This window comes from Lathamus discolor, chromosome 5 (assembly GCF_037157495.1).
Source record: "Lathamus discolor isolate bLatDis1 chromosome 5, bLatDis1.hap1, whole genome shotgun sequence".
Lineage (NCBI taxonomy): Eukaryota > Metazoa > Chordata > Aves > Psittaciformes > Psittacidae > Lathamus > Lathamus discolor.
The window spans coordinates 36541764-36567866 of record NC_088888.1 but is presented as its reverse complement, the minus strand read 5'-3'; the positions used below and the strand labels follow the sequence as shown (position 1 = coordinate 36567866).

Genomic DNA, 26103 nt, shown 5'->3' with positions numbered 1-26103 from the left:
ATTCAACCTGGCCTTGAACACTGCCAGGGATGGGGCAGCCACAGCTTCTCTGGGCAACCTGTTTCTGATAGCGTTTTGAAAAACTATTACCGTCTTACTTAAAGAGTGCAGTGTTGTGGGTTTACATTAAAGCAACTTTGTACTGAAGAGAAAGACTGCAAATCTTTCCACACTTCAGGACTTCAGAATGTAGTGCTCTGTCCTGTGAGCGGCTATAGAAGCGGGTCAGACATCCCTCAGTACCTCTCGTGGAGTTATTAGAAGCAGGTGGCACGAATGCCACCTGCCTCTTCAGGGCATCACTGAAGGATCAGTGCCACCTACATCTTCCAGGGCATCTTCAGGGCGTCTTTCGGGCATCACTGAAGGATCAGTGCCACCTACCGCGTGTTTCTGGAAATCAGCTTCCAGTAGTGTCTTACTCTACCCAGGAGCTGTACTTGATCACTGAACAGTTGTAGCTTCTGAAAGTCTTTACCATACATGTGAGTTCTCCTCAAGAAAAAGCATAGAAAGTTCAGCGTGAGGAAAAGAAGTTAAAAAAAAAAAACCAGGACAAGAAAAAAGTCTGAAAGCAACATATAATGCTGCAAAAGACAGGCTGAGAGACTTGGGCTTGTTCAGCCTGGAGAAGGCTCAGGAAACACCTTATTACAGTCTTCAGTACCTAAAGGGGGTCTAAAAGAAAGCTGAAGAGGGACTTTTAAAAAGGATATGTAGTGATAGGGCAAGGGGGAATGGTTTTAAACTGACAGAGGGAAGACTTAGATTAGACATTAGAAAGAAATTCTTTACTGTGAGGGTGGTGAGGCACTGGCACAGGTTATCCAGAGAAGCTGTGGCTGCCCCATCCCTGGAAGTGTTCAAGGCCAGGCTGGACAGGACTTTGAGCAACCTGATCCAGTGGAAGGTGTCCCTGCCCATGGCAGGGGGTTGGAACAAGATCATCTTTAAAGTCTCTTCCAACCCTAACCATTATATGATTCTATGACATTCAGCACTACAACTAAGCTTTGTACCTTTTTTTAAGGCACAATAACGTTAAAGCCGTGTACACCGACAACACCACCCTACGCATCTAACATAACCAACATGCTTTTTATAAAACAAGGACTCGAGAAGCCCTTTTAAATCCTACTCAACGCCAGTGCCCTTGTGCGCGACGAAGCACAGAGACCGCGCCAGCAGCCTGCCGCCCACCAGAGAACAAGTACAGCATTCCCCCGACTGCTGAGGGGAGGCTGTTCAGTTCTTAAACCCGTTTCGGTGCCCTTCCCCTCCAGCTTACAGGAAGGGAGGGACCAAGCGGCAGCTCCTGCGGCGACCGACTCGGCCGTTCAGCCGTTAACGCTTTAAACTTCCCGCCTGCCACTCGCGGCACCGGTGGCCGTGTTGCTTGTTGGCCGCCGCAGTTTCCCGGCGCTGCGGACCGCAGAAGCGGGGGGTGCTCACGGCTGCGCCGCCTCCTCTTCGGGACCGGCGCTGAGGGTTGCGGCCGGCCTGTCGCGCCTCGTTTCTTCGGGCCCGCCGCTGGGTCGGTGCCGCGGCCGGGAGCGGAGGCGAATCTGCCGCGCCCGTGCTCCTGCTAACGCGGTTTGGGCGGTTGTCAGGGAGAAACAAGATGGCCGCCGCGGTGACGGAGGAGGACACGGAGCTGCGGGACCTGCTGGTGCAGACGCTGGAGAGCAGCGGCGTGCTCAATAAGATCAAGGTGGGGGAAGGAGAGCATGTCGTCCGCGTACGTGTCGCTTAGTGGGGAGGGGGGAACCCCGGCTGGTGCTGGAGGCGGTTAACGGCCCCGTGGGGTCCCTTGTGGGGCGCTGAGGATTCACGGGGCTCTCGCTGCCGTTCGCAGCTGGTGTTGCCGGCTGGGCCCTGTCTCGGCGTCGCGGCCTGGTGGTGGCGCCTGCTTTTCCCGTACGCTCAGCGGTGGCCGGGCCTGGGGCTCGGCGGGGCCGTGTCTAGCGGCTGCCTCACGTGCTGCAGCTGGGACCCGCGGGCCGCGGAGGCGAGGGCTCGAGGCCTGGCCGCCGCATGAGCACTGCCCGCGGCCCCAGGACTCGAAGGTTCACCCGGGCGGGGAGAGGAAAAGCAGCTCTAGGCCGCCGCAGGCTGCCCGGCTTTGTGGTTTCGCCTCGTGGATACCGTGCGGCCGTAGGAGCTCGCTTGCTGCCAAACCCGCTGGAAGCGTTCGACCCTCGGGTGGTGTGGGACTCGGTGGGTAGAGTTTCTCCCTGTTTCGGTGCGAAAAGCTCCTATTGAAAATTCTAGGCAGGAGTTCTTGAGGGTTGCGGTGAGTGGGTTGCTTGAGCTGTGTCTTGGAGGCTGAATCTGGAAACTCCGGGAGGATGCTGCCTGCCTACAGGGAACAAATAATACCGTGTTAAAAAAGTCTGTGTAAGATAGTGTTATGGTAGAGCGTACACTGCTTCCAAGACTGTGGTGTAGCCTGAGCTCGTGAGAGAAAGGATGTGAAAATTGGTTCCACGAACTCTTGTTCAAGTTAGAAAGAAGCCTTCAGCAGTAATTACTGTATATAGCAAAGAGCCACACAGATACAGAAGCTTAAGAAGTGCTACATTCCCTTCCAAGCTAAAGGAGAAATTAAGTTTGGATTTCAGGTCGAGGATGGTGGTATTTCTCCACAGTGTAATATTTTAAGCCTTGAAGAAGTGAGCAATCACTGCTGATATTTGAGGAGCAGCTCAACAGCTGAAATGGGTAGTGGAAGTGAGAGCATCTCTGCATGTATAATTTGATTTGTACCACTGGATTTTGGGCTGGTTGTCATACCTTTCAGCAAAGAATTAAAAATGTATCGTTCTTGCATTTCAAATGGATAATCCTTGTTTAAACTCTGTAGGTAGATGAAGATTCTATTGCATGTAACTGTGTTTTGAGTATGGAAACCTTTTTTCTAGCTGAATGTCAAATAGGCCTTTTGGGCACCTGTTAATCTCTCACATAGTATTAACTAATAAAAATATGGTGATAATACAATGATAATTTAAAAAAATCACAAGCCAATTGGATCATATTGACCGCATGAGCTGTAGTTTTTTAATTCTTGTCTTTGTGTTGTATGCAGGCTTTTGTACTGTGGTTCCCAGTTTGAGTTTTGTGTAAATATAGTTATTGTAGTTTTCACTATTCTGTAATGCTGAAAGTGTGTAGAACCCAGTATGGTGTAAGGTATCCTTAAGGCAAGCTAGCAGTTGACTTAGAAAAGTACAAACTGCATCCTACTTACCAGATTATATCTCTTACATACCTGCACAACTTTCAGCTTCTCTACTTCCTATGCTCCAAAATGACTGTCGTTTACCTCAGTAGATACAGAGCAAGACTGTCAGGGCATTAAAGAGTTTAACCACTGATGACCACTCTAGGCCATCTCTTCTTTAATCCTTGACATTACTGTTTAATAATTGGTGTGCTTATGATTAAGGCTGTTCATTTGAGGCTTTCGTGGTGTTTTTTCTAAGCAGTAAACCTTAATTGGCATGTGAGTTTGACTGGTGCTTGACAGAATTTGTTCTGCTAGTACCTTGCAAAAAGTCCATTGTCTTCCAAAAGAATTAAGGTTGAACAAGTCTTCTTAAACTGTCATTTTTTAATTGAAATTACATACCATACGTTAAAACCAAACAGAATTGTAATCATGCGTCCATTAAAATAAATGAAACACAGTTGTGATCAACAGCTTTTATCTATTGTGATAGAACTGAATGAATGGTTTACATGTTATCAAAACAGTTGTTTGTCTTGTACTTCAGAATGAGTACTGACCATTTTATTTCAAGATGGATAGGGTTAGAAAGCTAACCTGGAGGTTGTGCAGGTGTATAAGATATATAATCTGGTAATAATAAACTATAATAATGTATTTGAGATTTATTGGAGTGGATATATTAAAGAGAGAAATATATGGTCTATATATAACTGAATTGGTATGAAGCACTATAGGTAAAGACAGCTGGAAAGGATTAGAATTCAGAAGGAATTATTTCAGTGAATAGAATGTATCAAACTGTCAGCTAATACATTATGTAACATAACGACTGATTTTTAGAAAGAAACTTAAGGGTGACGACTTTGTTTTCTAATACAACCTGATTTTACAATGGGTTGCAGTTTATAAGTTTCTTCTTAATTTGAGGTAAGTTTTTCTGTTTGCCTTAAGACGCTGAGCACTGGAATACTTAGTGAAGTCATATTGTGAGAACTAGAAGATCTGTAATGTTTGCCACTTGCAGTTGAGAATTTCCTGTTTTCTCTGAGCTGCAGTGTGCGTAGATATTTGTAATTTGTTAATCATTGGAATTAATCTGATGGATAAAACTGCTTCCAATGAATTTTGTAAACATACAGAATAAAACTGTGGATACTTGTCCTTTACTGAAAATTATCACTGATGCTGTGTGATGCATGCTGTTAGAAATAGAAATGCTCTTCTGTTTTGAGGAGAATATGGCCTTTCTCTTTGCTAGGAAAGCTGTTTTCATAAGAGGAAGAAGAGCCATGATGCTGCTTACTGCATTCCTTTGTTATTTTGCTTTGGTGGTTAGGGGTTAAGCAGGGAGGGAGGAGCACACTGCCACTTGCTCAAGGATGAGAACCTTACTGATTGCAGAAGAAGAGTGACAGGGAGGGTACTGAATAACACAAGTAGTGAAGTGCTGTTCACTCTGTCACAAACTTTGGATTTTTAATATATATATAAACTGGTATGAGCTTTTAGCCTGATGCACACAGGGTTTTGGCCTGGGGTGGTCACCAGTGGTTAAACTCCTTAGTGCTCTGCCAGTCTTGCTCTGTATCTACTGAAGTATATGACAGTCATTTTAGAGTATAGGAAGTAGAGATGCTGAAAATTGTGCAGGCCTGTATCCATATGCTGGTAAATTTTACATACACAAGAGATACTTGCTTGTATATGCACAGGGTTCTTTCATAGCACTGGAGCACATGGCAGTTATACATGCCTGTGCTTTGCCTAGAATATCTGTAAACAGTTTATCTCAGCAGTGATACATTCTTTTACCCTCCAAAATCTAACGCATTACTTTAATTGTTTCCCTGCCCTAAACGTATATTTAACCACACTGCTGCATGTGTTAGTAACAGTTTGTGAATGAAAGCTTGCCAGGCAAGTGTTGCACCTCCAGTTAGCCCCTTGCAAGTCTCTGAGGTGAATGTCTCTCTCATTAACGGTTGCTGAGCTTGTCTACCGCTAATTTCTTGGGGAATGCAGAAAGTTGCATGCATGTGGCTTCAAAAACTGTGCGTTCAGCTGCTTAAGAAGGGTGGCAGTATATGCGTTTGGGAAGTTGAAATTTAAGTTCTGTTTTCTGCTTGAGGGTCTTTGGTTGGGGGGGGGGTGTGTGTGTGTGTGAAATTCCAGGGTTTCCTCTGTAAAAGCTGCAGGACTCCAGGGTTTTGTAGAAATGATGTTGAGAGATGCATGAAATGAACGGCAAGGCTTTGTCAACTAGCACACAATGTTATGCTCAACTGTGTGTGTGCAAAGCATTTTATGAAATTAAAGCAACCCACTTTTTAATCTAGTATTCCGCAGCATATTGAGATCAGTGTTGTGAAGCCATTGCTTGTTCATCTAAGATACTGCTTCAGGAATAGAACATATGAGTAAAGTGTAGGAAAATAATTACTGAGATTTTTTTGGGAGGTACTGGGATATTGAGGGTATTTGCAAGTGAATTGGATAGCTATGCAAAGGAGACCAGTGGGCAAGGATAAGCCCTATCCACAGTTTGTGCTTAGTGCCTATTAGGTCATCTTGATTACTGATGTGTTTATATGCTCTTGGGCACAGAAATCAGTTTCCAAAGTCCCCAGGTGGGAAAACACTGTCTCAAGTTCTGTCCTAGGACAATAAGCTGTCTTGTTTAAGTGCTGGACAGGTGTGTTCTAGCACAATAAAAGACAAAAGCCTTAATAAAAGAGGACTCAAGGGACATGCTACCTACCTATGTATGAAAGTGAACCTGCTATTCTGGAGAATGGCAACATCTGGGAGAAATTGACACCATGTCATTAAATAATGAGAAGTGGAAGAAAAGCACCTCAATCAGTATTTAAAAGCTGCTGGGTTGGACTTAGAGGAGTGGAGCAGGCAAATAATCACAGTTATGTGAAAAGCAATGCTAATTGTGATATTGTTCTGCTATCTCAGTCAGACACTGGATTGGCTGATGTGACGGCAACCACTTTCAGACAGCTTTGTTCTACTGTCTCATGATCCAGACCCTTAAGGGGGTTTACCCCTAACCATGTGTCATGGCTGGTGTCTTTTATTTTCGACAGTTGTGATAGCCAGTCTGTTTCACAATTGCTTTGTTGTTATTCTTGTCTTTTTACTTAAGTATGCTTGGTTTCAGTGGCATCAGTGGGAAGGAGTGATCATTGCAATCATCTGAAACTTTTCATACTGACATAAGACTAAATAATCAAGTTGTTAGCTATTGGTTGGAAAGCTATATGTAAACTGATTTTGAAAGATAACTTTTAAATTAATGTGTTGTAAGAGGATTTTCTGGTGGAATACTGCACCCCCAGCACATTAAAAAATTTAACAGTGCCTGTATGACCATTGCATGCAACTGTGGTAAGCATTTTACAGTTACGATGCAAGAAAGTTAAAAAGATTTCCTATTACTTCGTATTCTTTGAAAAGGTGTCCAAAGATGGTTCTGCTTAAAAAGGAAGCATTTATCTTATTTTTCTCATGGAAGGAGTTGTTTTGTTTTTTTTTTTTTGTGGGAGGAAACAGTCACAGGGTAATCTGTGTTTAGTTACCTTTAGTAATATATGTGAGAAAATCCAGACACTCGTCGTACTGTTCTTATTCTTAGTTATGGAAATTAATCTTTCTTTAAAAGCTTGCTTTCTTTGCTCTTGAGAAACCTGTCAGAGAGTAGCACTGCCATTTATATTTCATCATGGCTACTTCAAAATGTCAGATTAAGAGTTGATTAAAGTGGCAAATTACTTCATCAAATGTAATGTGTATCTGTTTGATATGTTCACAGGAAGAAGCAGAGAAACTGTAGTGTTTAAAAAAAAAAATCAAAAAATAGGCCAGATTTAGGCTTAGGTTTAAGCTTAAACATTCAAAATAGTACTCAGAAGAATTCTGATGCTTAAGATACTAAAAATCAGTTAGGTAAAACCTCACTACAGGAGTATTTGACTGGAATCATGTTGTCTTTTCCTTGTTGTTTTCTTTGATAAATTTGGTTTCTTTGAGTGTGATCTGACAAGAAGTTGCAGGGATTTGTGTTAAGACATTAACTTTAAAAAATGTATTATCATAAGCTGTGTGTTTGTGTTTCCTGAATGAATTGTAAATGAAAGGTAGGTGTTTCAGAGCTGCCTGAAAGAGCTGGATTTTTAACTCTCAGAAGAAACTAATAGGAGATAATGTAGCTAATTTGGATTTTTTTTTGTGTATGAAGAAATAATTTAGGAAGTCTTGTATCAAACACTCCTTCCACTAACCCCTTGTTGTTCTCAGTCTGAAAACTTCTTTCCAGCCTCAGGTCACACTGTCTGTAATCTTAAGTGTTTTAATTGCTCTGATGTAGATTACGAGCAATGCCAAGTTGCTGGAGGAGAAGCAAGTATCTGTTAAGCTACTTGCTGGCTTTTTGCATTCTATTTGCATAGGAAAAACAGTGTTTGTACAAATGCAGTTTATTTTGTTTTTTATTTGGCAGGCAGAGTTGCGAGCAGCAGTTTTTTTGGCACTGGAAGAACAAGAGAAAGTAGAGGTAAGAAGGCCTTAGAAATAAATTAAAAACCCAGCACCCTGACAGTTCTTCATGTAAAATTAAGTACAATAACGTTAATACTTTGTTTGTGAAATTAACAAGAGTAAATTATTGCTGCATAGGAGCATGATGCTTAAAGAACACGTAACAGGACTGTCAGTGTTTCCTCATGTTTAGAAATAGGAATTGTTATATAGCCCTTTGAAACTGTAGCTTTAAGTTACTATCTCTACTAGTTTTATAGTATTTCAGTCCAGTTGACCAGAATAACTAAATATTTTTTCTATCAAATGCTTTTTATAAAAGATATCTAGTTGACTGATCAAGACCTGATAAAACCAGATTAATGTCCTTTGAAATTTAAAATATTAATGTAGGGTTTTTTTGTTTGGTTGGTTTTTTTAACAAGTTTATTGTGAAAGCAGTTTCATGCAGTAAGTTGCCAAGTATGATAATGTTTTTGATATTTCTCATAAGGTTGTTGTAGGCTTACTTCAAGATAATTTGGTTATATTTCAGGAAGAATTTTGAATGAAGAGAAGGGCTATGTACTGATACCTTGACAATATAATAATATTAAGGGTATGCTATACTAGCATGATTAAGTGACAATACTACTGAGGTATGCAGATGCAAGTTTTGTGACCTCTTCTAGCATTACCATGTTTTTTGTGTCTTTCCATTCTCTAGAGCTAGAGAGGAGAGGGTATTTCACGTCCATTCTCTGTTTCAGAAGAGAGGGATGGAAAACTGACCTATCATCTGCTAGTTAGATGGTTGTGCTCTTGCCGGAAAATGGCACAAATAAAAGAGGTAACATTAGTAAGGAAGGGCAGTAGTTATTCTATGGTATAAGATTCCCTATTCCGGAAATCTAACCCAAGATTGCTGAGAAAGACAGTGAAAGAGTGGTAATAGCAGAGCAGTGTCATCTCTTGTGGGAAACATCAGCATATTATAGAGTACCCAGGGAACAACCTCAGACTATCTGGAGAATAGTAGAGCTGAAGAGAGATTTGCTGCAGTTGATCTGGGCTCACCCTTTCCTTGAAAGGCTTAGATGTATCCTATTTTAATTTTATGCTGTAGAGACACTGGAAATATATTAATATTTATCTCTACTCTGAATACCTAAATACTAAGCATGAGATTTTTTTTTCTCTCTTTGTTGTTTTGGTTTTTTTGCAGTGCTTTCTTGTGTGTGTTAGCATTTATGACTATAGTAATAAATACCTATAACAGATCCTTTTTTCTTAAAGTTAGGTTCTTACCCAGGATATTTTGATATGTTAGAAATGGCATTTAGAATTTGGTTTGAAATATCCCTGAACAATTTTGACAACTCACATTGATTTATCTCTGTTTAAAAATAGAAGTTGAAGGTAGCAAATTTAACAAGGGAGGAAAAACATTATCATAATATCTTTGAGATTATATAGATTTGTGATCCAGTAATTAACATGGTCCACACTTCGTCAAGATGATTTGTAAATTCTCCTTTTTTTTAAAAAAGGTGTGACTGAATTTCCCTAAACTTGGCACTGTATTAGAGGAGCAGTCTGGGAGGTTAATTGCTTAACTTACCTTTTAAATCAGTACGTAAATAGATGTCAATACACTATTAAGAATCTTGGTGAAATTATTCTACCTCTGTATCTTTTATGATAGAAATAGAGACAATTCTAATTTGCCTAAACAAAGATACAGCTCTGCAGCTTTTACTTGTAGGTAGTAGAATTAAAACAAAGGTGGATTTTTGAAGACGTGACATGTGTATGCCAGGCATCATTGTGGAACATTGTACACCAAAATGCTAACTTGCTCTGGTTTTCAGTTTCTTGCTAGCACAAGGGTGATGTGAATTTCTGTTTGTTTTTTTCTTTTTGACAGAACAAAGCACCTCTGGTAAATGAAAGCTTGAAAACGTTTTTAGGTACAAAAGATGGTAAGTTTGTTATTTAGTATACTTCTCAAAATATTCTAAGTATTAAGCAAAGGATTAAATCTTTGAGTGTTTCATTAACAGTACAGTTTTCATGACATAAAGAATGCTTATGTTCCTGTCAAATGTTGTGATTACTATTCATTCAGAATAGAATTCAGTCTATAATTTCTGAAGTTAATATTGCTGAACTTGTATTTTTAACTGAGGTGACTAATGCACTTTAATACTTCATGATGAGTTATGATTTTGCTAACTTGGAGACGTTCTGGACCTGTGGAAACAGTAACCAATGAAAACCACTACAGAGGTACAGTAGTAAATGCACACATAGCAGAAATGTTAAAATAATGTCTTTGAACCAGATGGTTAGTTTAAAAAAATAATCTTACACCTGACTTTTCTAAGCAGTCATTATTTATGCTCCTGCAGTATTGCTGAAAGAAATAACTGATGACTGAGTTACAGATTATGGAGTTGGTATACAAATTAGCTATGTGGTGGTAGTTTGTTGAATGTCTAAATGATACTTGTAGGAGTGTTCAATCAGTATACTTCAATACTGAAGCCATGTTAATGTTGAATCTTTGAAGTAAGAATTGTTTCTGTCTGGTGTGTCTTTACTCTTTCTTTTTTAGGTCGTTTGGTAGCAGGTCTTGTTGCAGAATTTCTACATTTCTTCAATCTTGATTTTACATTGGCTGTTTTCCAGCCTGAATCAAGCACAGTAAGATATACTGGGTTTATTTGTATGCTATGCTGATTGTTTGGAGTGTGTGGCAATGAATACCGAAGCTATAGTAGATTTGTTTAAGCTACTTGCTTGTGTTTATTCTATATATTTTTTCATATTTAATCTGTAAAAAGTACTTATTGCCAAAGACATGCATTCCAGGAATGTGTGGTAATGTGCTGGAGTATTTCCTTTATCAAAAATCAGTGCTTGATATGTTAATTTTTAATTAATAAATTACTGCTATATGATTTCACAAAAAGTATTACAGACAACAGAATACTTTTGCAATTTTTTTTGCTAATAGTTTTACTATGTTGTGATACTAAGTATTGTTAGATGAAAATTATGATAGAAATCTACTCTCAGAGAAATTTCAGTGAAACAAAGGGCTTTGTGCAGATGTATGTGACACTGATTGAATAGTTCAGTTGGAACGGATAGTGTAGCCCAATCAATTGCTTTTAGGCTTTTGGTGTGGAGCTAGAGGTTTTTCATCATATTTGTCCCTCTGTCTCTATTTATAAATGTTTTAATAATAAAGAGTTCAAGAGGAACTGGTGCCCCTTGCAATATTGCCATTCTGAGGTCATGCCAACCACCTTGGATGTGCTGCAGCATTCTGCTTCTGCTATAATACTAATTTCAGATTTAAGAAGTGTATTTTTTTTTTTCCTGTCTTTTTTTCTTTGGCTGATACTGAATTACTTTCATCTCTGCTTCTGCCCAAACCCATGTTTTTTTAAAGTGAAACAGAGTGAAAAAGTAAGTGTTGACCTATGCTGGTGCACTTCTGTATGCACAGGAATGGGGGCTCTCTGTCATTTGTGAATTTACTGGAACAAACGGCTAGGTGTCCAAAGATCCACTTTGAATGCAGTAGGCTAAACTTGACCATATAAATCCTGAAGCATGATAACAATGAAAACTTCATACTTAAAACAACTTTGGATGGTTTGTGATAAGTTCATGTACAGATCAGAAGTAAATGATGCAATAGGCTATCATTACTTTAAAATACATGCAACAGGAAGTCTTATTCACTGTTTAGCCAAAATATTGCTGTGTTAAATAAGGTCGAAAAGCTTTAGGAGCTATATTACAATATACGTGTAGTGTTTTCTGACAGTTATTTCAGTGCTGTGATTTTTGTTTTCCCCCAGCTAAATGGCCTTGATGGTCGTGAGAACTTAGCTCGAGATTTGGGAATTACAGAAGAAGGAGGTACTGTGGGTGGTCCCCTGTTATTGGAGGTTGTTCGAAAATGTCAGAAGAATATTTCGGGCAATGGAGAAGTAAGTAGTGTTAACTTGTAATTTCTTTCTTCATTATTCTTTATTTTCATTTCAGTGATGGAAAGTAAAGAATACTTAACTGTTGCTGTAGTATATGTTTCCAGTCTTTATTAAGTTATGCCTTCAACATAACTACAGGAAAAAATGTTGAAAAATATGATTGACTATTCTGTTATTTTTAATGCCACCCTCATACTCTTGACTAATATTCTGCTACAACATAGTAACACAGAGTGAACCCAGATAAATGACACTAAACTGTTGCTTATTTTCATATTTTTAGTGTGATTTGATAACACTTTAAGCTGTATGTATTTTCTTTGGCATACTTCTAATTTTAATATGACCTGAAAACCCTAGAATTGGTTTTGTTAAAAATCTTTAAAGCTGTTCTGAAAACCTAACTAAATATCTGAAACTATTAAACTACCTGAAGGCAATGACAGTAATATTTTAATGGAATATATAATTAAGTTGTAAATTAAATGAAATCCAACCAGTTGCGTTTGTTTAGTCTCTGTCATGATTGTGGCTTGAAAGAAAATTCCCTGCACCCAAGATGCATTCAGTACCCCAATGAAAGCTTAAATTTAGTAGCTGTCATAGACTTGCTGACACAGCATCATGGTGTCACAGTTTGTGTGCTGTGTGAGTGAGGGTGGTAGCCTTGTTTCTTGTTAGGTAGTATTATGACAAAATTCAATATGTTTTTAAGAAGTGTTTATCTGAAACTTCTTAGGTGGCTCCAGTTCTAAGTGATAGCCTGTGCCCCACAACAAAATCATCTGATGGAAGGTCGAGTACACACCCAGTACCAAGTAAGGTAAGATTTTTAATGTATAATGAAAAAGCTACATAACATACATGAGAAGTAGAAGAGAGAACTCCTATGAAACTGGAGATACAGTGGCATTCATTTAAATGATCTGCAAAGTCCTGTGACTTTCTGATTGGGTAGGTGACGGTATATACGCTATATACGTGTGTGTATGTGTGTATGTGTGTATATATATATATATATATGCGAAGAGTCTCTGTGAGACCCAGGCAGGTTGGAGATAACTTGTCTGTTTATCAGGCAGCTGGCTGATTTCTGCTTGGGAGTAATAAGGTATTGGGATACAGCTGTCTTTGTGTGGGGTCCTGTGGCTTTGTTTTCCTCTGTTGATTCCTGTTAGCACAAAATCTGTTGTTAGCTAACATCTTCCAGGTCTCTAATGCACCATTACATTTGACTGGAACTGACCAACAGGTTGAGAATTATGGGAAAGTGTAGGGCACAGAATGGGGCATGATCACTTAAGCCTCTCTTCCACAGAAACCAGCTACCCACCACACTGAGTTAAAAAAAAGAAGGGGCGGGAGTGTGACAAAATATCAACAGCAAAACCCCTCCACAAACAACACCAACCCCATGAAAAACAACTAAGCACACCAAACCTGATTTAAGTAGTAAATTTTGTTCAAGTTAATGATGTGATCTGATCACATAAAAAGTTGTAATAGCTCTTTTCCAGAATTACTGTAAGGAACTTGGAAGCTTTCCAATCACTACTGAAAACTGAGAAATAGAACACTGCATGGATTTTGTTGTTTATTAATTTGTGGAAAGGAGTGATAAGAGAAAATGAAATTGCAGCTCAGTCTGGATCTGTGTCATTTTATTCCAGTTCTTTTGTTTTTTGCCATGCAAAACTATACAATTTGAAAAGCAAGGTTCATTTCAAGGTAAAGTTACTTAATTGCTGTGCTTGTTGATAGTATCTTAAAAACTAATAGGTCAGTCTGTGTAACTGACCTTTGAATGGAAATCTTAATAATTTCAGACTTGCTTTAGAAGATACTTCTTGCTTGGCACCAGCTTTTAAATCAAATCCACTGAAAAGATCTGAATGCTGCTAGTAATAATGTTGCTTTATACCTGAGGCCTGCTTTTGTCTTAGGGTGGTTCTGGATTAGCTGAGAACTACTAAAGATAAGTTGGAAGTTGTAAATATTCCACTCTCCCTTATATATACTGCCTTTCATCCTCATACTTGTTTTGACATAAGTAGGTCAGAATGAGAAGAGCTAAGTTTTTGTTACATGGCTTTTCCCCAGGAAAAGAATATTTGTTTAGAGGAGGAAAAAAGTTTTTCCAGTAGCCTGGAAAGCTGAGGCTCTTGTGCCTGACCAGTCTGTCAGCGTCCTGTTACAGGAGCCCTTCACCAAACATTCCTACTGGATCAGAGGGCAATTCGACTGACTTGTTCAGGGAAACGCACCAGCAGCATAAGTGGAACCCCTGAGTGGGTTTGCACACTTTATCCAAGTATGTTACCCACTGCTGGTGACTGCTAGAGCTCACGAGGATTAACACTAACAGTTTATGGAATAGCACTCTTTATTAATATAAAATCATGACAAATTAAGGTTCAGACATTGGTGGTGGTAAGGATTGTCTGCAAAAACAAGCTTGAAGCTGTATACAACCAGAATATAATCACTTATAATAGCTAGTATGAGTTAGTTACTGAGTATGCATAATGAAGTTCTTACCCAGTAAGTGTCCCTAAGGGGGAGAAGAAGTTCAGCCTATCAGCTGATCCCAGTAATTATGGTGGAGTCTTCCCCAAGTTTCCCTTTCCTAATTTCACATATTTATACAATTTGTTTCAGGTTAATAACTCCCCCTAATTTTCCCACCAATGTACAGAGTGGTCAGTTAATGTCCATGAGGTTACATCCTTCTCATTGAAAGGACATCCTAGTCATGTTTTACTGACATGTGAAGCTGTATGTCGATGATGTCCATGTGCTGTACGAGGCTTCAAGGATAGTCTTTCCTGATAAGAGATTCGTTAGCTCTGTTTCTTAATTTGCCTACACAAGGGCAAACCTTCTTCTGCTATTAGTTCTTTGTCAGTGTTGTTCACCGGGACCTTGTAGGAGGCCCTTGTACCTGTTCAGGTTTCTCCATAGTAACACGGGTTTCAAGTTTTTGACTCTGTCTATGGAGCTTCAGTGACTCTAGTCATACATACTATGTTACTGATGAGTGTAGAATAAATCCTCTCTCTTTGCTTTTAGAAATACAAATATAGTTTCCTTGTTTGGCAGCCACTGTGCGGTTTATCAGTACATGGTGCCTTCAAGTTCCCACTCCTGCAAGGAGTATAACAGAGCCTGGCTCTGGGGCCTTCACTCAGCTCCACCTTCCATTCAGTTTCTCTTAGCATATGCCAAGGTTGCAGGGTTGCCTGGGGGACTATCACTGGGTAGATTCCATGCATGCCAACTGTATCCCATCCTCCCAAGTAGCAGCTGCATTTTACCCTAAGGTTTCCTTAGTGTTATAACTTTGGAGGACTGTGGGGAGGTGGTCTCTAATTTCCCACACTTTCCCATACTGATGTGATGAGGTTGTAGGTAGAATATAATTTCTGACAAGCTGGAATTTATGATCAACTTTTTATATTCTTTATACACATCCTCTATGGCAAGCAAATCATAATTCCATTGCAGTGGGATATAGATGAACAGGTTCTGGAAATGCTTTTCATACTATATTGCTGAATCCTTCATGGAAATAGGTTTATCTCAGAAACAGGGGGAAATTGGTTTCTGTATGGATGTGTCCTCATAGAAACAGCAACAGCTGTTGGTTGAACTACACCCTCCTCTAAATAGTGGATATCTTAATAGGACTACAGTTCTTGGATACATTTTTTTTCCCATCTCTCTCTCCTTGGCAAAGGCAGGGTGGGAAAATATTCTGCCTGTGCAACATACTTGGAGTAGAAATAATGCAGAAGGAGGAAGTTTTAGCCAGTCTCAGCTGCAGCAAGATGGAAGTTAACCTGAGCAGTTTAGACTTCCTGATTGAAACAAGGTTTTCTGGTGGTTTTTCAGCAAACCTGTGAGCTGAGCTGGCTCTGACTGTGACTTGGCAACGAATATATGTAATGTAGAAGGGAGTGTGCTAGGAGAGACCAAGACCACAGCTCTTGGCAGCAGCAAAGAATTACGTTTAAGTGCAAGTGTGAAACCGCATTCTGACTTATCTTATTAACACCATTAGTCTGAAACCCAAGGTAAGCATGTTGCTCTTTGAACCTTTAGCCATGGTTAACCTATCACTTCAATTTGAAAGCAGTTACTTAACTTAGCAGAAATTTACAGTATGTGAATTCAAAGCAAATGCCAGTTGTAGGTAAATTTAAATATTGTTCTTTGGGCCACAAAGATACAACTTGAGCTGTATTACTTGATCTTAAGAGTCAGCGTACGGAACGGTTCTCACATGCTTGAATATCTGTAGGATGGAGCCATAGGCATGATACAAAGACTGAATGTTACGTACTTTCAAAGTATCCAGCTTGTGTCATTTTTGGTTTAAGTATTTGGGGGGAGAAAGTATTATTAACTGCAGTTGTCTTATGTTTGTTGTTTTAAAACTAGTATAATATTGCATTTAGTATGGAAGTTGGAGGAATTTGCATGGGTTTAAATTGATTTTTTTTAATATTTTTTTTAAGGCAGTGGCTGTAACTGAGAGCAACTGTTTATAGATGAATTTCAAAATAACACTAATAAAGTATCAAGTAAATTTCAGGCTGTAACCCAAACTCCCCTATATTCAAATCAGTATATAGATTTCTTTATTTGATGGCCAGCTTTTTTTTTAAATTGGCTGCTTTTGTACTAGAGGTGATCTGGGTAGCAAAACCATTTCAGAGGATGGAATAGAAATTTTTAACGTCAGCAACAATAAAGAGCACTTCCTTTCTAAAGAGGTAAAACTTTTTTCTCTTGTGTGATTCCTGATGATACTAATAAATTCCTGAGCACTAATAAATTTGAGCTAACATTTTAAAAAGTGATTTATTGTGTATGTTTATATTAACACAGTATTAGAAGATGTAAATACTACTTTCTTTCTTTATCTTTCAAGGCTGCTGAAACCACTCAAAATGATACAAGTGATTCGTCAGGGGAAGGAAGCAAAAGAAGCATTCATTTTCTGCCTAATGAAACAAACTTAGATCCTCAACAAGAAAACAAAGACTTGAATACCAAAGAAAAAAGTGATCCGGGTGTGGATGAAGATGATGTAGAGGGAGATTCTTTTTTTGATGATCCTATACCCAAACCAGAAAGAACTTACGGCTGGTAGGTTACATGCAAGTTCTACTTCATACAGGCTTATTTTTGTCCTCAGTATTCTTGCAGACCTTTGAGACCTATCTGGTGTTTGATTATTCACACTTGTGAGTGTTTAGATCTGTTCTGTAACATTTTGTTTCTGAAATGTGCATTTCTATGATTCTGTTCTTTGAAACGCACAGTGTAATCTTGGATCTCTTGGATGTACAGAAGTAGGAAAAACGTGTATCACTTTAAGGTACATTATATAAACTGTATAATGTCCCCAGCCTGTTTCTTTGGTGTGATGAACATCTGAGACATCAGTGTTTCTTCTTGCAGCAGAGCTGCAGTGGTGATCAGTACTAAAGGGATAGAGCTTTAGAAACCTCTCTTGAGAAATGCTGCAAGATCATTTAATGGTGTTCTTTTGCTGTCCGAGTAATTGGAGAATTGCTGTAGTTTAGCAGAAGTTACCAGAAGAGGTCGCAGAAACATTTTCAAGTTTGACAGTAGCTCCCCTCTTGTTGGCCTTTTCCCCCAACTGTTGGCAGAACAGCATAAACCTTTTGTATTATCACTGCAGTAGATGCTTACTGTTGGAATGGCATTGTTCTGGTGCAGCACAAAGCATTCATGCTAGGTAAACTTGGTCTCTTTCTGCTAAACTCTGAGAGAGATTATTTATGATACAGCTTTCATTGGATGTATATATTTGGAACAGATTTTTTTTTTTTCTCAAAGAGCAGTATTTTTTTCTGTAGAAAACATTGTGTGTTACAAAAAACTCTACTATGGTATTTCTTTTCCCTTTTTCTTTGTGGAAGTATCAAGATTAAAACTGCATCTGAGTGCGTTTACTTTTCCTTCTCAGGAGCAAATTTAACTAGCCTTTAACCAAAGTCTAACCCTGCTAGCAGGAGGTGGTATTGCCATAAAACAGGTTTAAATTATATGTTGAGAAAACTAGAAAAGGCTGGAGAAAGTTCTGAATAATAGTGATGTTTACTAATTTCTTACTGTTTGAGCATTTTCTTATGAGAGGATGGGAAATTCACTTTCAAATTAGGCAAACAGTCTTTCTTTAAAAAGACTATCCAAGAAAAAGATTCGTAATTATTCAGTAAAATAAGCTTTTTTGTTGCGGTTGTTTTTTTTTTTTTTGTTTTTTTTGTTTGTTTGGTTTTTGTTGGTTTTTGGTTTTTTTTTTTTTTTGTTTTTTTTTTGGAACAGGAACCTTCTACAGAAAAACTGATTTCCAAATTATGCCTGTAGTAGAGTCACAGTCCACCAAGGAGTGACTTGAACCTCATCATGTTTTTGGAATGTAGCTGTTATAGTAAGGTTTGCTGAATATTTTAATGTGGTAGCAACTAATTGTGACTGAGCTGTCTCTGCCAGGTCTTTTGCTTCTGCCCTTTTGATAGCTCCCCTAGAGGAGAAAAAAGAACATACTCTTCAGGTATTATTTTGTAGTATGTTGTGCTGGTGTGCCCAAATCCCAAGGGATGAGTAAATGGGAGAGGCACCAGCATTGCTTGGTGTGCAAACAGGTAAATTCCTTATGGGATCTTTACCCATTCCCATAAGAAAGGTTCATTAGAGAGGAAGGGAGCAATCAGTTACTAAGGGCAGAATAAGAGATGATCCAAGCTTTCATTGCCCTTAGGCCTCTGACCCATTATTCAAAATTTGGAGTTGTTTACATATGTGATGATATACATGATATTTTGGTGATACATAACTAATGGTTCAAATTTTGCCCATTACTAGAAGGAATGGGATCACAGTAACAAACAGTTCTGGTGATACTAAATGTGGAAGTCTTGATCTCTTTTAAATAATGTTTCTTCATCCTTTACTTGCAATTAAAGGACTTGAGTTCAACATTTAAAATATGTGAATGAAATAGGTAGTAGCCGAGTAAGCTTTAACATGTGATGATGAGATCTATCTTGCTGCAACTGAGAGATTTTCATTCTGTGAACTGACTGCTCTTAGGGTTAATAGTTTTGTTGGACACAATCTCCTTTAGTTCTAAACCAAACTAATTTAAATATTAATTTATCTGAATCTGTCTTCTTCTGACTGCATTTACATATGGGGATAATGAAAGGCCCCTTGATAAAAGTAGTGATTCTGATGAAGGTGCAGGATCTCTGTCTGTGAAAGAAGGCAGGCAGAAGTCCTTGCATAGGTGCGAAAGTTATTTTCATACTGAACATCTTGCTTGATACTTGTGCCAGTGAACTGCTTATTGTTTCTAGGTTTGTAGAATAAATAGTTCCTTCCCCTTGCTCTTTTTGCTGTAAATGTTCTTGTCCTAGTTTTATGACAGTTTAGTAAATATAGAAGAGAAAGTAATTTTGCACATCTTACAGCTCTGTGGAGTACTTATGTATTTGGTTTGTTCTAGGAAAACTGAAGCTAATAAAGCAGGAGGTCTAGCATCCCTTTCTGATGCACCGCCTTTAAAAAGTGGGTTAAGCTCCCTGACTGGTGCACCTTTGCTAAAGGAGTCTGATAGTAAGTCTTCACTTGTTTTGTGTTTTGATGACTGTAAGAGAGACTCTCCATAATGTAATGAATGCAAATTGGATTACATATGTGGCCCCCTTCTGGTTATAACATGTTTTTTTTCACAGAGTGGTCACATACAAATTTTGATGTATTATTGGGATGCTTATGTTTTGAAGCATTTGAAGTGTTTTTGTGTATAAAAAGCAGTTTTCAGGATTATAAAATTCTATTGCTCATTTTTTTTAACTGAAATTAACTTACTCCTTACTATTTTATCTTATTTATATAAGTACTTCAGGAATATTTGCCTTCATGTTGTAAAACCTGATCCTGAATACTGGGAGACTGTCCCTGTTTACTACTGACATTTTTAAATGTTAATCAGAGTTCAGACCTGAAAACTGGATATAATATGACTATACAATACTATAAAATTATATAGGGTTAGTATAAAAGAATACTACTGAAATGGCTGATGGATACGCTTAAGTGGGATCTTGTGAAAGAGTCAAAGTCAAATTTCTGATAGAAATGTTTTTGCTTTGTCACAGATTTGCATAGGAACACTGTTTTGAAAGACCTGCGGCTGGTGAATGCAAAACTGGGTTCACTAGAATTAGGCAAGTAACTGCTTCGAGGAAGTTCTGATGTTTTTAGCTGTAAGCTCTGCCCTGGCTTCTTAGAGGAATCTGAGAACCTGAAATAAATAGTGAAAGAAGTAAAGGCTTTTAATGAAGATTTTAATTCAACATATTTAACACCACTGTAAAACTTTCTGGAGTTAAGAGCAAGTTATGATCCAAAGGAATACAGAAAAGTGAGGACTGGTGTCTTGTATGTGGATTAGTATTTTACACATGCAGCAAAAACTTGATTCATTCTATGCATGTTTGCTAATATCAAGTGCTAAATTCTGTTGTCTAGGTTTCTAAGAAAAGAGGGCATTTATATTTGTGGGAAAAAAATAGCCACACAAGTCTTACTGTTTTTCAGTGGCATATTTCCTTGCCCTTCACACCTTTTGAAAGTTGCCTTGTAATCTGTAGGAGCAATATGAAGATAATGTGATACAAGAACTATCAGCTCTATCATAAAATAGAGCTGCCACATATTTAGATTTCATCTTCAGCGATGTAGACAACATCCTGAAAATGAATGTTAAATTTCAAAGCAGTTTGCATAAATGAGGTTGAGATTTATTAATTACAAACATAAAGTCATCTTCTTTTCCTGATTTGCACAAGTAATGTAGTCTACTCACAGTTTTGCTGGCTGTTAAACAATGAATTTTGGTGCAGGAATATATTCTTTTGCATTTCTTAAATGATTTGATTGATACCTTTTTAAAAATTACTTAGGAAATGGAGATGACGACGAGTATGCTGATGACTTCAACAGGTAAGAGAAGGATGATACTGCAGTACCATAATAGTTCATGCATTATAAGAATATCCACTAGCATATTTGAATTATTGTATAATAGTTAGCTACTCACTATTGCTGGAATCTGTCAGTATCTCTGAACTCCTTTAAACTTGGTTGTTATTTTAATATATGTAGTTACAAATTAAAAAAACTCAAAAAAACAGCCCCCACAGCCAACAGATCCCTTTTGTGCAGGGGGTGATAAGTTCCTTAAAAACCTGGTGCAAACTTTAGCACATTAAGTTGTTGGTTTTTTTTGAAGGTGTTTGGTTGTGGTTTTTTTCTGAGCCACACACTTAATGTTTTAACACTTTAATTAATGTTATTAGATAATGAGTACAGTGTATGCTGAAATACTCAATTAAAAGTAAAGCATCATGAGTAGTCAGTAATAAATATTTAACAGCTTCATGATGTAAAGGTATTGGTGTTGTAAGCCGTAGGGGTATTTATCAGTATCTGTCATGGCTGCAGCTAGGTATAAAGCCTATAGTTAAGGGGTTTTAAATAACTTCATATTTAACTTGCTAGTAAATGAAATCACAATCAAATGTGAGGTATAAAGTGAAAGTGAATGTAATACCTGGATGTTTGAAAAGAAAGTCTTATTTCTGCATTTATTATTTTCTTTCTCTTTAGTACTAGTCATCGCTCAGAAAAAAGTGATATCAGTATTGGTGAAGAAATAGATGAAATTTCTGTGGGAACAGAAGAGTCAATTGCCAGTGATAAAGTATGATTCTTTTAAAATTACTCTTCTTGACATTCTTCTTGTCTTTTTTCTTTTAACCTTCCATGAAGGAATGTGCCATTATCGTAGGCTCCTTGTATACGTTTAGATTGCATTATTTGTTCTGTGTTTTTACACCTAGTATTCCTGCCAACTTAGATACAATGCAGATTAAAAAAAACAAACCAAAGATCTCACAGCAGTTGTTCAGTAGCACAATTCACTGTCTGCTTCTAGACATGTGAAATGTATTTGAGACTGGTTTAATATTCCACATAGGAATGTCTTACCTATATCTCAAGGACACCTCCTAAAAGAGTATGAAATCTCACTGAAAAGGCTTGAGGCCAAAAGGATGGGTTGATACATGGACTACAAGAAATAATGCTTTCTGTTTGCATGATTTCTGATTTTTTTTTTATCAATTTTTTTTTTACTTCCCTTTATTTCCTAGCTTGAAGGCATCACGCAAGACCTTACTATTTCTCAGTTAAGTGACGTGGCAGATTATCTAGAAGATGTGGCATAGAATTGAACAGCAAAAATGTTTCATTGTGCTGGACGAGAAGACTGCTGTGGACTGTTAATTTCAGACAATCACTTCTTGCTGGACCGTCCACTCTATTTGTGCCTTGTGTTTCAAAAAGACTGTACATGGAGAAGGCTTTTAAATATTCTTAACACGAACTACATGAAATATTGTGTTCCCATTTGAGTCTGATACTTTGTTCATTTGATTCAGCCAGACCTTTTACAGCAGGAGGTGGATTTTCCACGCAGAATGTCCATTGCTGGCAGTGGGCATAATAAAAAACAACTGATAAGAGAACAGTGACAGAGAAGCATGTGGCTTTATAACAAACTTGCACTGTTATTGTAACAGTCTGAATTTTTTTTTTAAAGGTAACCAAAGCAAGAACCTTCAGAGGCAGTGGTTCAACTCGCACTTCTTTTAACCCAATTTTCCGGAGTCAGTATGTAATACATATTTATGGTAACTAGCCACAACAAGTTGCTCGAGACTTACTTGAAACTGCTGGTTTCCAGACTCTTCTGAAAGACGGACTGTTTTAGGCACATCAAATTGAGAGTATTTAAGCTCTCAAGTCCAAATTTAGCTAAATTTAAGAGCTAAGTTTAGCACTAGTCTTAACTGACTATTCTTGTTTAAATATGTTTTTCAGACCATTGGTGTTGAAGACCTAAGCTGTTTTTATACATGATAATTTCATTGATGTTATCTGTTGTTAAATCACAAGAAGTAATTTTGTAAAGATCCACAAATCATTAACTAAATCTTAGTGGTTTATGTTTTTAGCAATGTAATGGTTTGTGGAGCTTTTATTGCTGAGGGCTCTTCATGTGCTATAAGCTCACTTTCATTCTTAAAAATTCTTACTGTGTAAAAATGAGCGCCAGAAAGTGAAGCCACTGACCTTGTTTTTCAGATTGACTGCTGTACAGAATTGCATCCAAATATTGAAAAATACCTTGCAGAAGACATTACAGACACTAATTTCTAGCTAGGAGCAAATTCTTGTACTTTCATTATACTTTTGCAAAACAGGGTCAGTAATGGAAACATTGACAGTTCTTTAACAATACTGTTGTACATGGCGCTGCTATAACATAGGTCATCGACATTTGTAATACTGAAACAAGACTTCAAAATGTGCACTTTCTGAACATTGCGAACACACTTGGAAAATATACATGTAAGTGAATAAAAATAACTTAATTTGGGGGGATTTTTTAGGCTTTGTAATATTCTCTTCTTTTTTTTTTCCTTTTTTTTTTTTTTCTGCAGGAACACTGTTGGCTGCTTATCAGTGGTCACCACAGTGGAAGTAGCGTGCTAAACTAAAGCCATTGGTTAAGCATATAGAGCTGCTACTAGCATTGGATGCTGACTTAAATCTTTGTTTGCACTGGGCCAGCAGGCATGGAACAGTGCTGGGAAGATAGGCTTGTACAATACATAAATGATTTGAGAGGAGAGAGGAAAAGCGTGCCTTTTATTTATGTGCACCCCAAAACAGCCAGCAAAAAACATCAGAATATTTAGTCATGGTGTTAACTTCTACCTTTGTGCCATATTGTACTGGATGAACACAGATTTTTTTTTTCCACCCCAAAAAATCAGTGTGCCGTAGACTTCAAATAGCAACAGCGTTGTAACATATGCATCCTGTGGGGGGGGGAAATAATCCCTTTAAGTATGGGGGAACCTGTGCCTCAAGATAACTACATACGAAAAGTTTGTTTGGGGCTGGTTTAGGAGTTTTTTTGTGTTTTGGAGAAATGCAACAGCACGAATGAAGGAAATAAAATTCCATTTGAACACCTGGGAACAATTGATTTCTGATTTTTTTTTTATTTATTTTTTTTTTTTAAGGTGTGTGGAATGAAGTAGAGGCAGTGGTTTTTTTCTGTGTCTTGGGAAAACGTGATGTTCAATTGCCTGTTAGCTGTAGGATATCGGGCAATTTATCATACCAAAAGAAGCAAAATCCTTATTAATGATTTCTAATTGGATTTGAAGATGTGGCCTTTTAAATAACTAATTAGGTATTTTAAGTGTGAACATGACTCTTGTTAATGGCAAGGTGGTGTTGTCTTACCTTGGGGGTCAATTGGAGACCTTGCGTTTTGGCTGTAATTTAAGGAAATGCCAAATAGTATGAAGTGTCCATGCTGTTCTTCCTGTGGGCTTTTACGGAACTGTGTGTAATAACTCAAATTGCAAAATAAAGCTGTTATGCTGGCTAAATTGTATTTTTGAGTCTTCCTGAACCAAAGATCTTAAACTTAGGAAGTTGAGGAAGCCCTGTGTATTTTGGGGGGGTTTCTTAAAATATGTTTTTTTCAGGGTTAGTCTAGTCTGCAGTTGAGAATGTGTGCATGCTCAGGTTTCTTCTAAGACTAAAACATCTTGCAATTCCTTATGGTGAATCCTGAAGTCTGATGAAGACCAGACTGAATAGGATTACTGGGTGTCAGTCTGAGTTATCAAATGGTTTAGGATTCAACAGACAAAGGGAAAAAATAATCCAATCTTGATTTGCAGAATTTTGTGTTGTTCAGTCGTTAGTCTGAGTTACTTAAATGTGTCTGGCAAGCTAAGCTCTCTTGCTTGCTTGTGTTTCTCTACATTTCAATCCACATTGTTTGGTATTTTACATTAGGCTTCTCCATGAAGGACCTAATGCAGTTAAATACCTGACATCATCTGTATGAACCCCATCATAAAAAAAATGAGAATGCTCCTGTCTAGCTGTTCTGTACTGCTTCTGCCTTTTTGCAGACATCTCTGTGAACAGAGAAGGAAGTGTCTGAGAGGGCCACTTAGGACTGATTTGCGCAGTTCTGTACTGGCTAGGTCTGGTTAGAAGCATGCTTTTTGCTAAACACACTTTGAAATTTGGTTAACAAATCCTGTGATTTCCCGAAGTAAAAAGTTGAGGACTAACCTATGGCTGACAGTTCCTTATTAGTGTGGTAATGAGAGTGGATTATGAAAACATACCTGTCTTGTCTTTTTGTAGTGAAGTTACTGTATTCAGCCAATCTTTTTTTTTTCCTTTTTTTCTTTAAGCAAAGTGAGAAACCGTGTACATCTGATAGAATTTCCTCAGAAGTGATATTTTCATCAGCTGTAATAAAAGCATTCTCAGCTTCAGACTAGTTTGATAATTTAGTCCTTATTTACACAATAGCTCTTGAGGCAACTTAAATGCTGGTGTAACTGGCAAGGTGATGGGGTGATGATAATAAAGAAGGGGGGCTACTACTTCATTTGCTTGTTAGCATGTAATTTTCACTGATGAAATATTTTCTACAAAGCCCAGCCTTCTTTTCTGGAAAGAATGCATCTGTGGAGAGTTTAGTTGTAGCTAAAATTTAACAAAATTCTGTTTTCTTTAGCATTGTCTGCGCAGCAGCCAAGATGACTGCTTCGTGTTCGTTTGAGGAAATGCCAGATGCATTGGTTTTGATAGGTCTTTTTGGTTTGATGTTTTCTTTGTCAGGTAGAACCAAAAGAGAAGTTGAACTGAATTGCAGGAGGTGCGGTTTTGGTAGATTTGTAAGTGATCTCATTCATCTTGAAGCTACCTCTACAGGCAATCTGTAGTTAATTCAGCACGGCAAAAATAAAACTTGCAAGATAAGACTGCCTGTCTTGGATTTCTACCAAAAAAAAAGGAATTGGGCTCTTCAAGGTCACTGAGATACCCAAAGATTGAAACTGTCGGAAATGCAATGGGTATTAAAAAGTGTCAATTCTTTTGTTTATGTCCTGAATGCTATTAAACTCTCATAAAAGGGGGGGGGGGGGAGGGGGGTTAAATCCCAAAAGCCCAGTAACCTCTAGCATACAGTTTCTGGTTTTGGTCTATTGGGGTACTAACGTTTGTTGCTGCTGTGATTAATTTTTGTATATATTTTTTTAATACAGGATAATAGGAAAAATGTGTGTATAATATGCCTTTTTGGAATATGTCCTTAATGTCTTAGCATCAACCACACTTCCACAGTTGTTG

General features: G+C 38.1%; 1 protein-coding gene across 2 annotated transcripts; it reads left to right on the top strand.

Annotated features, from left to right (window-relative positions):
• The first annotated feature begins 1384 nt into the window (after positions 1-1384).
• CEP43 (centrosomal protein 43) lies at positions 1385-24332 on the top strand. 2 transcript variants are annotated; one of them, XM_065680420.1, is made up of 13 exons: positions 1385-1444; positions 1615-1711; positions 7740-7793; positions 9684-9738; positions 10374-10462; positions 11632-11763; positions 12503-12586; positions 16697-16914; positions 19304-19413; positions 19959-20027; positions 20766-20805; positions 21472-21565; positions 22017-24332. In XM_065680420.1, exons 2-13 carry the CDS (start codon positions 1622-1624, stop codon positions 22089-22091), a joined length of 1110 nt encoding a protein of 369 aa, XP_065536492.1. In that variant the 5' UTR covers positions 1385-1444; positions 1615-1621; the 3' UTR covers positions 22092-24332. The 2 variants fall into 2 exon arrangements, with proteins under 2 accessions (XP_065536492.1, XP_065536491.1); XM_065680419.1 differs by lacking the exons at positions 1385-1444; positions 1615-1711 and adding an exon at positions 1798-2217.
• Positions 24333-26103: the final 1771 nt, after the last annotated feature.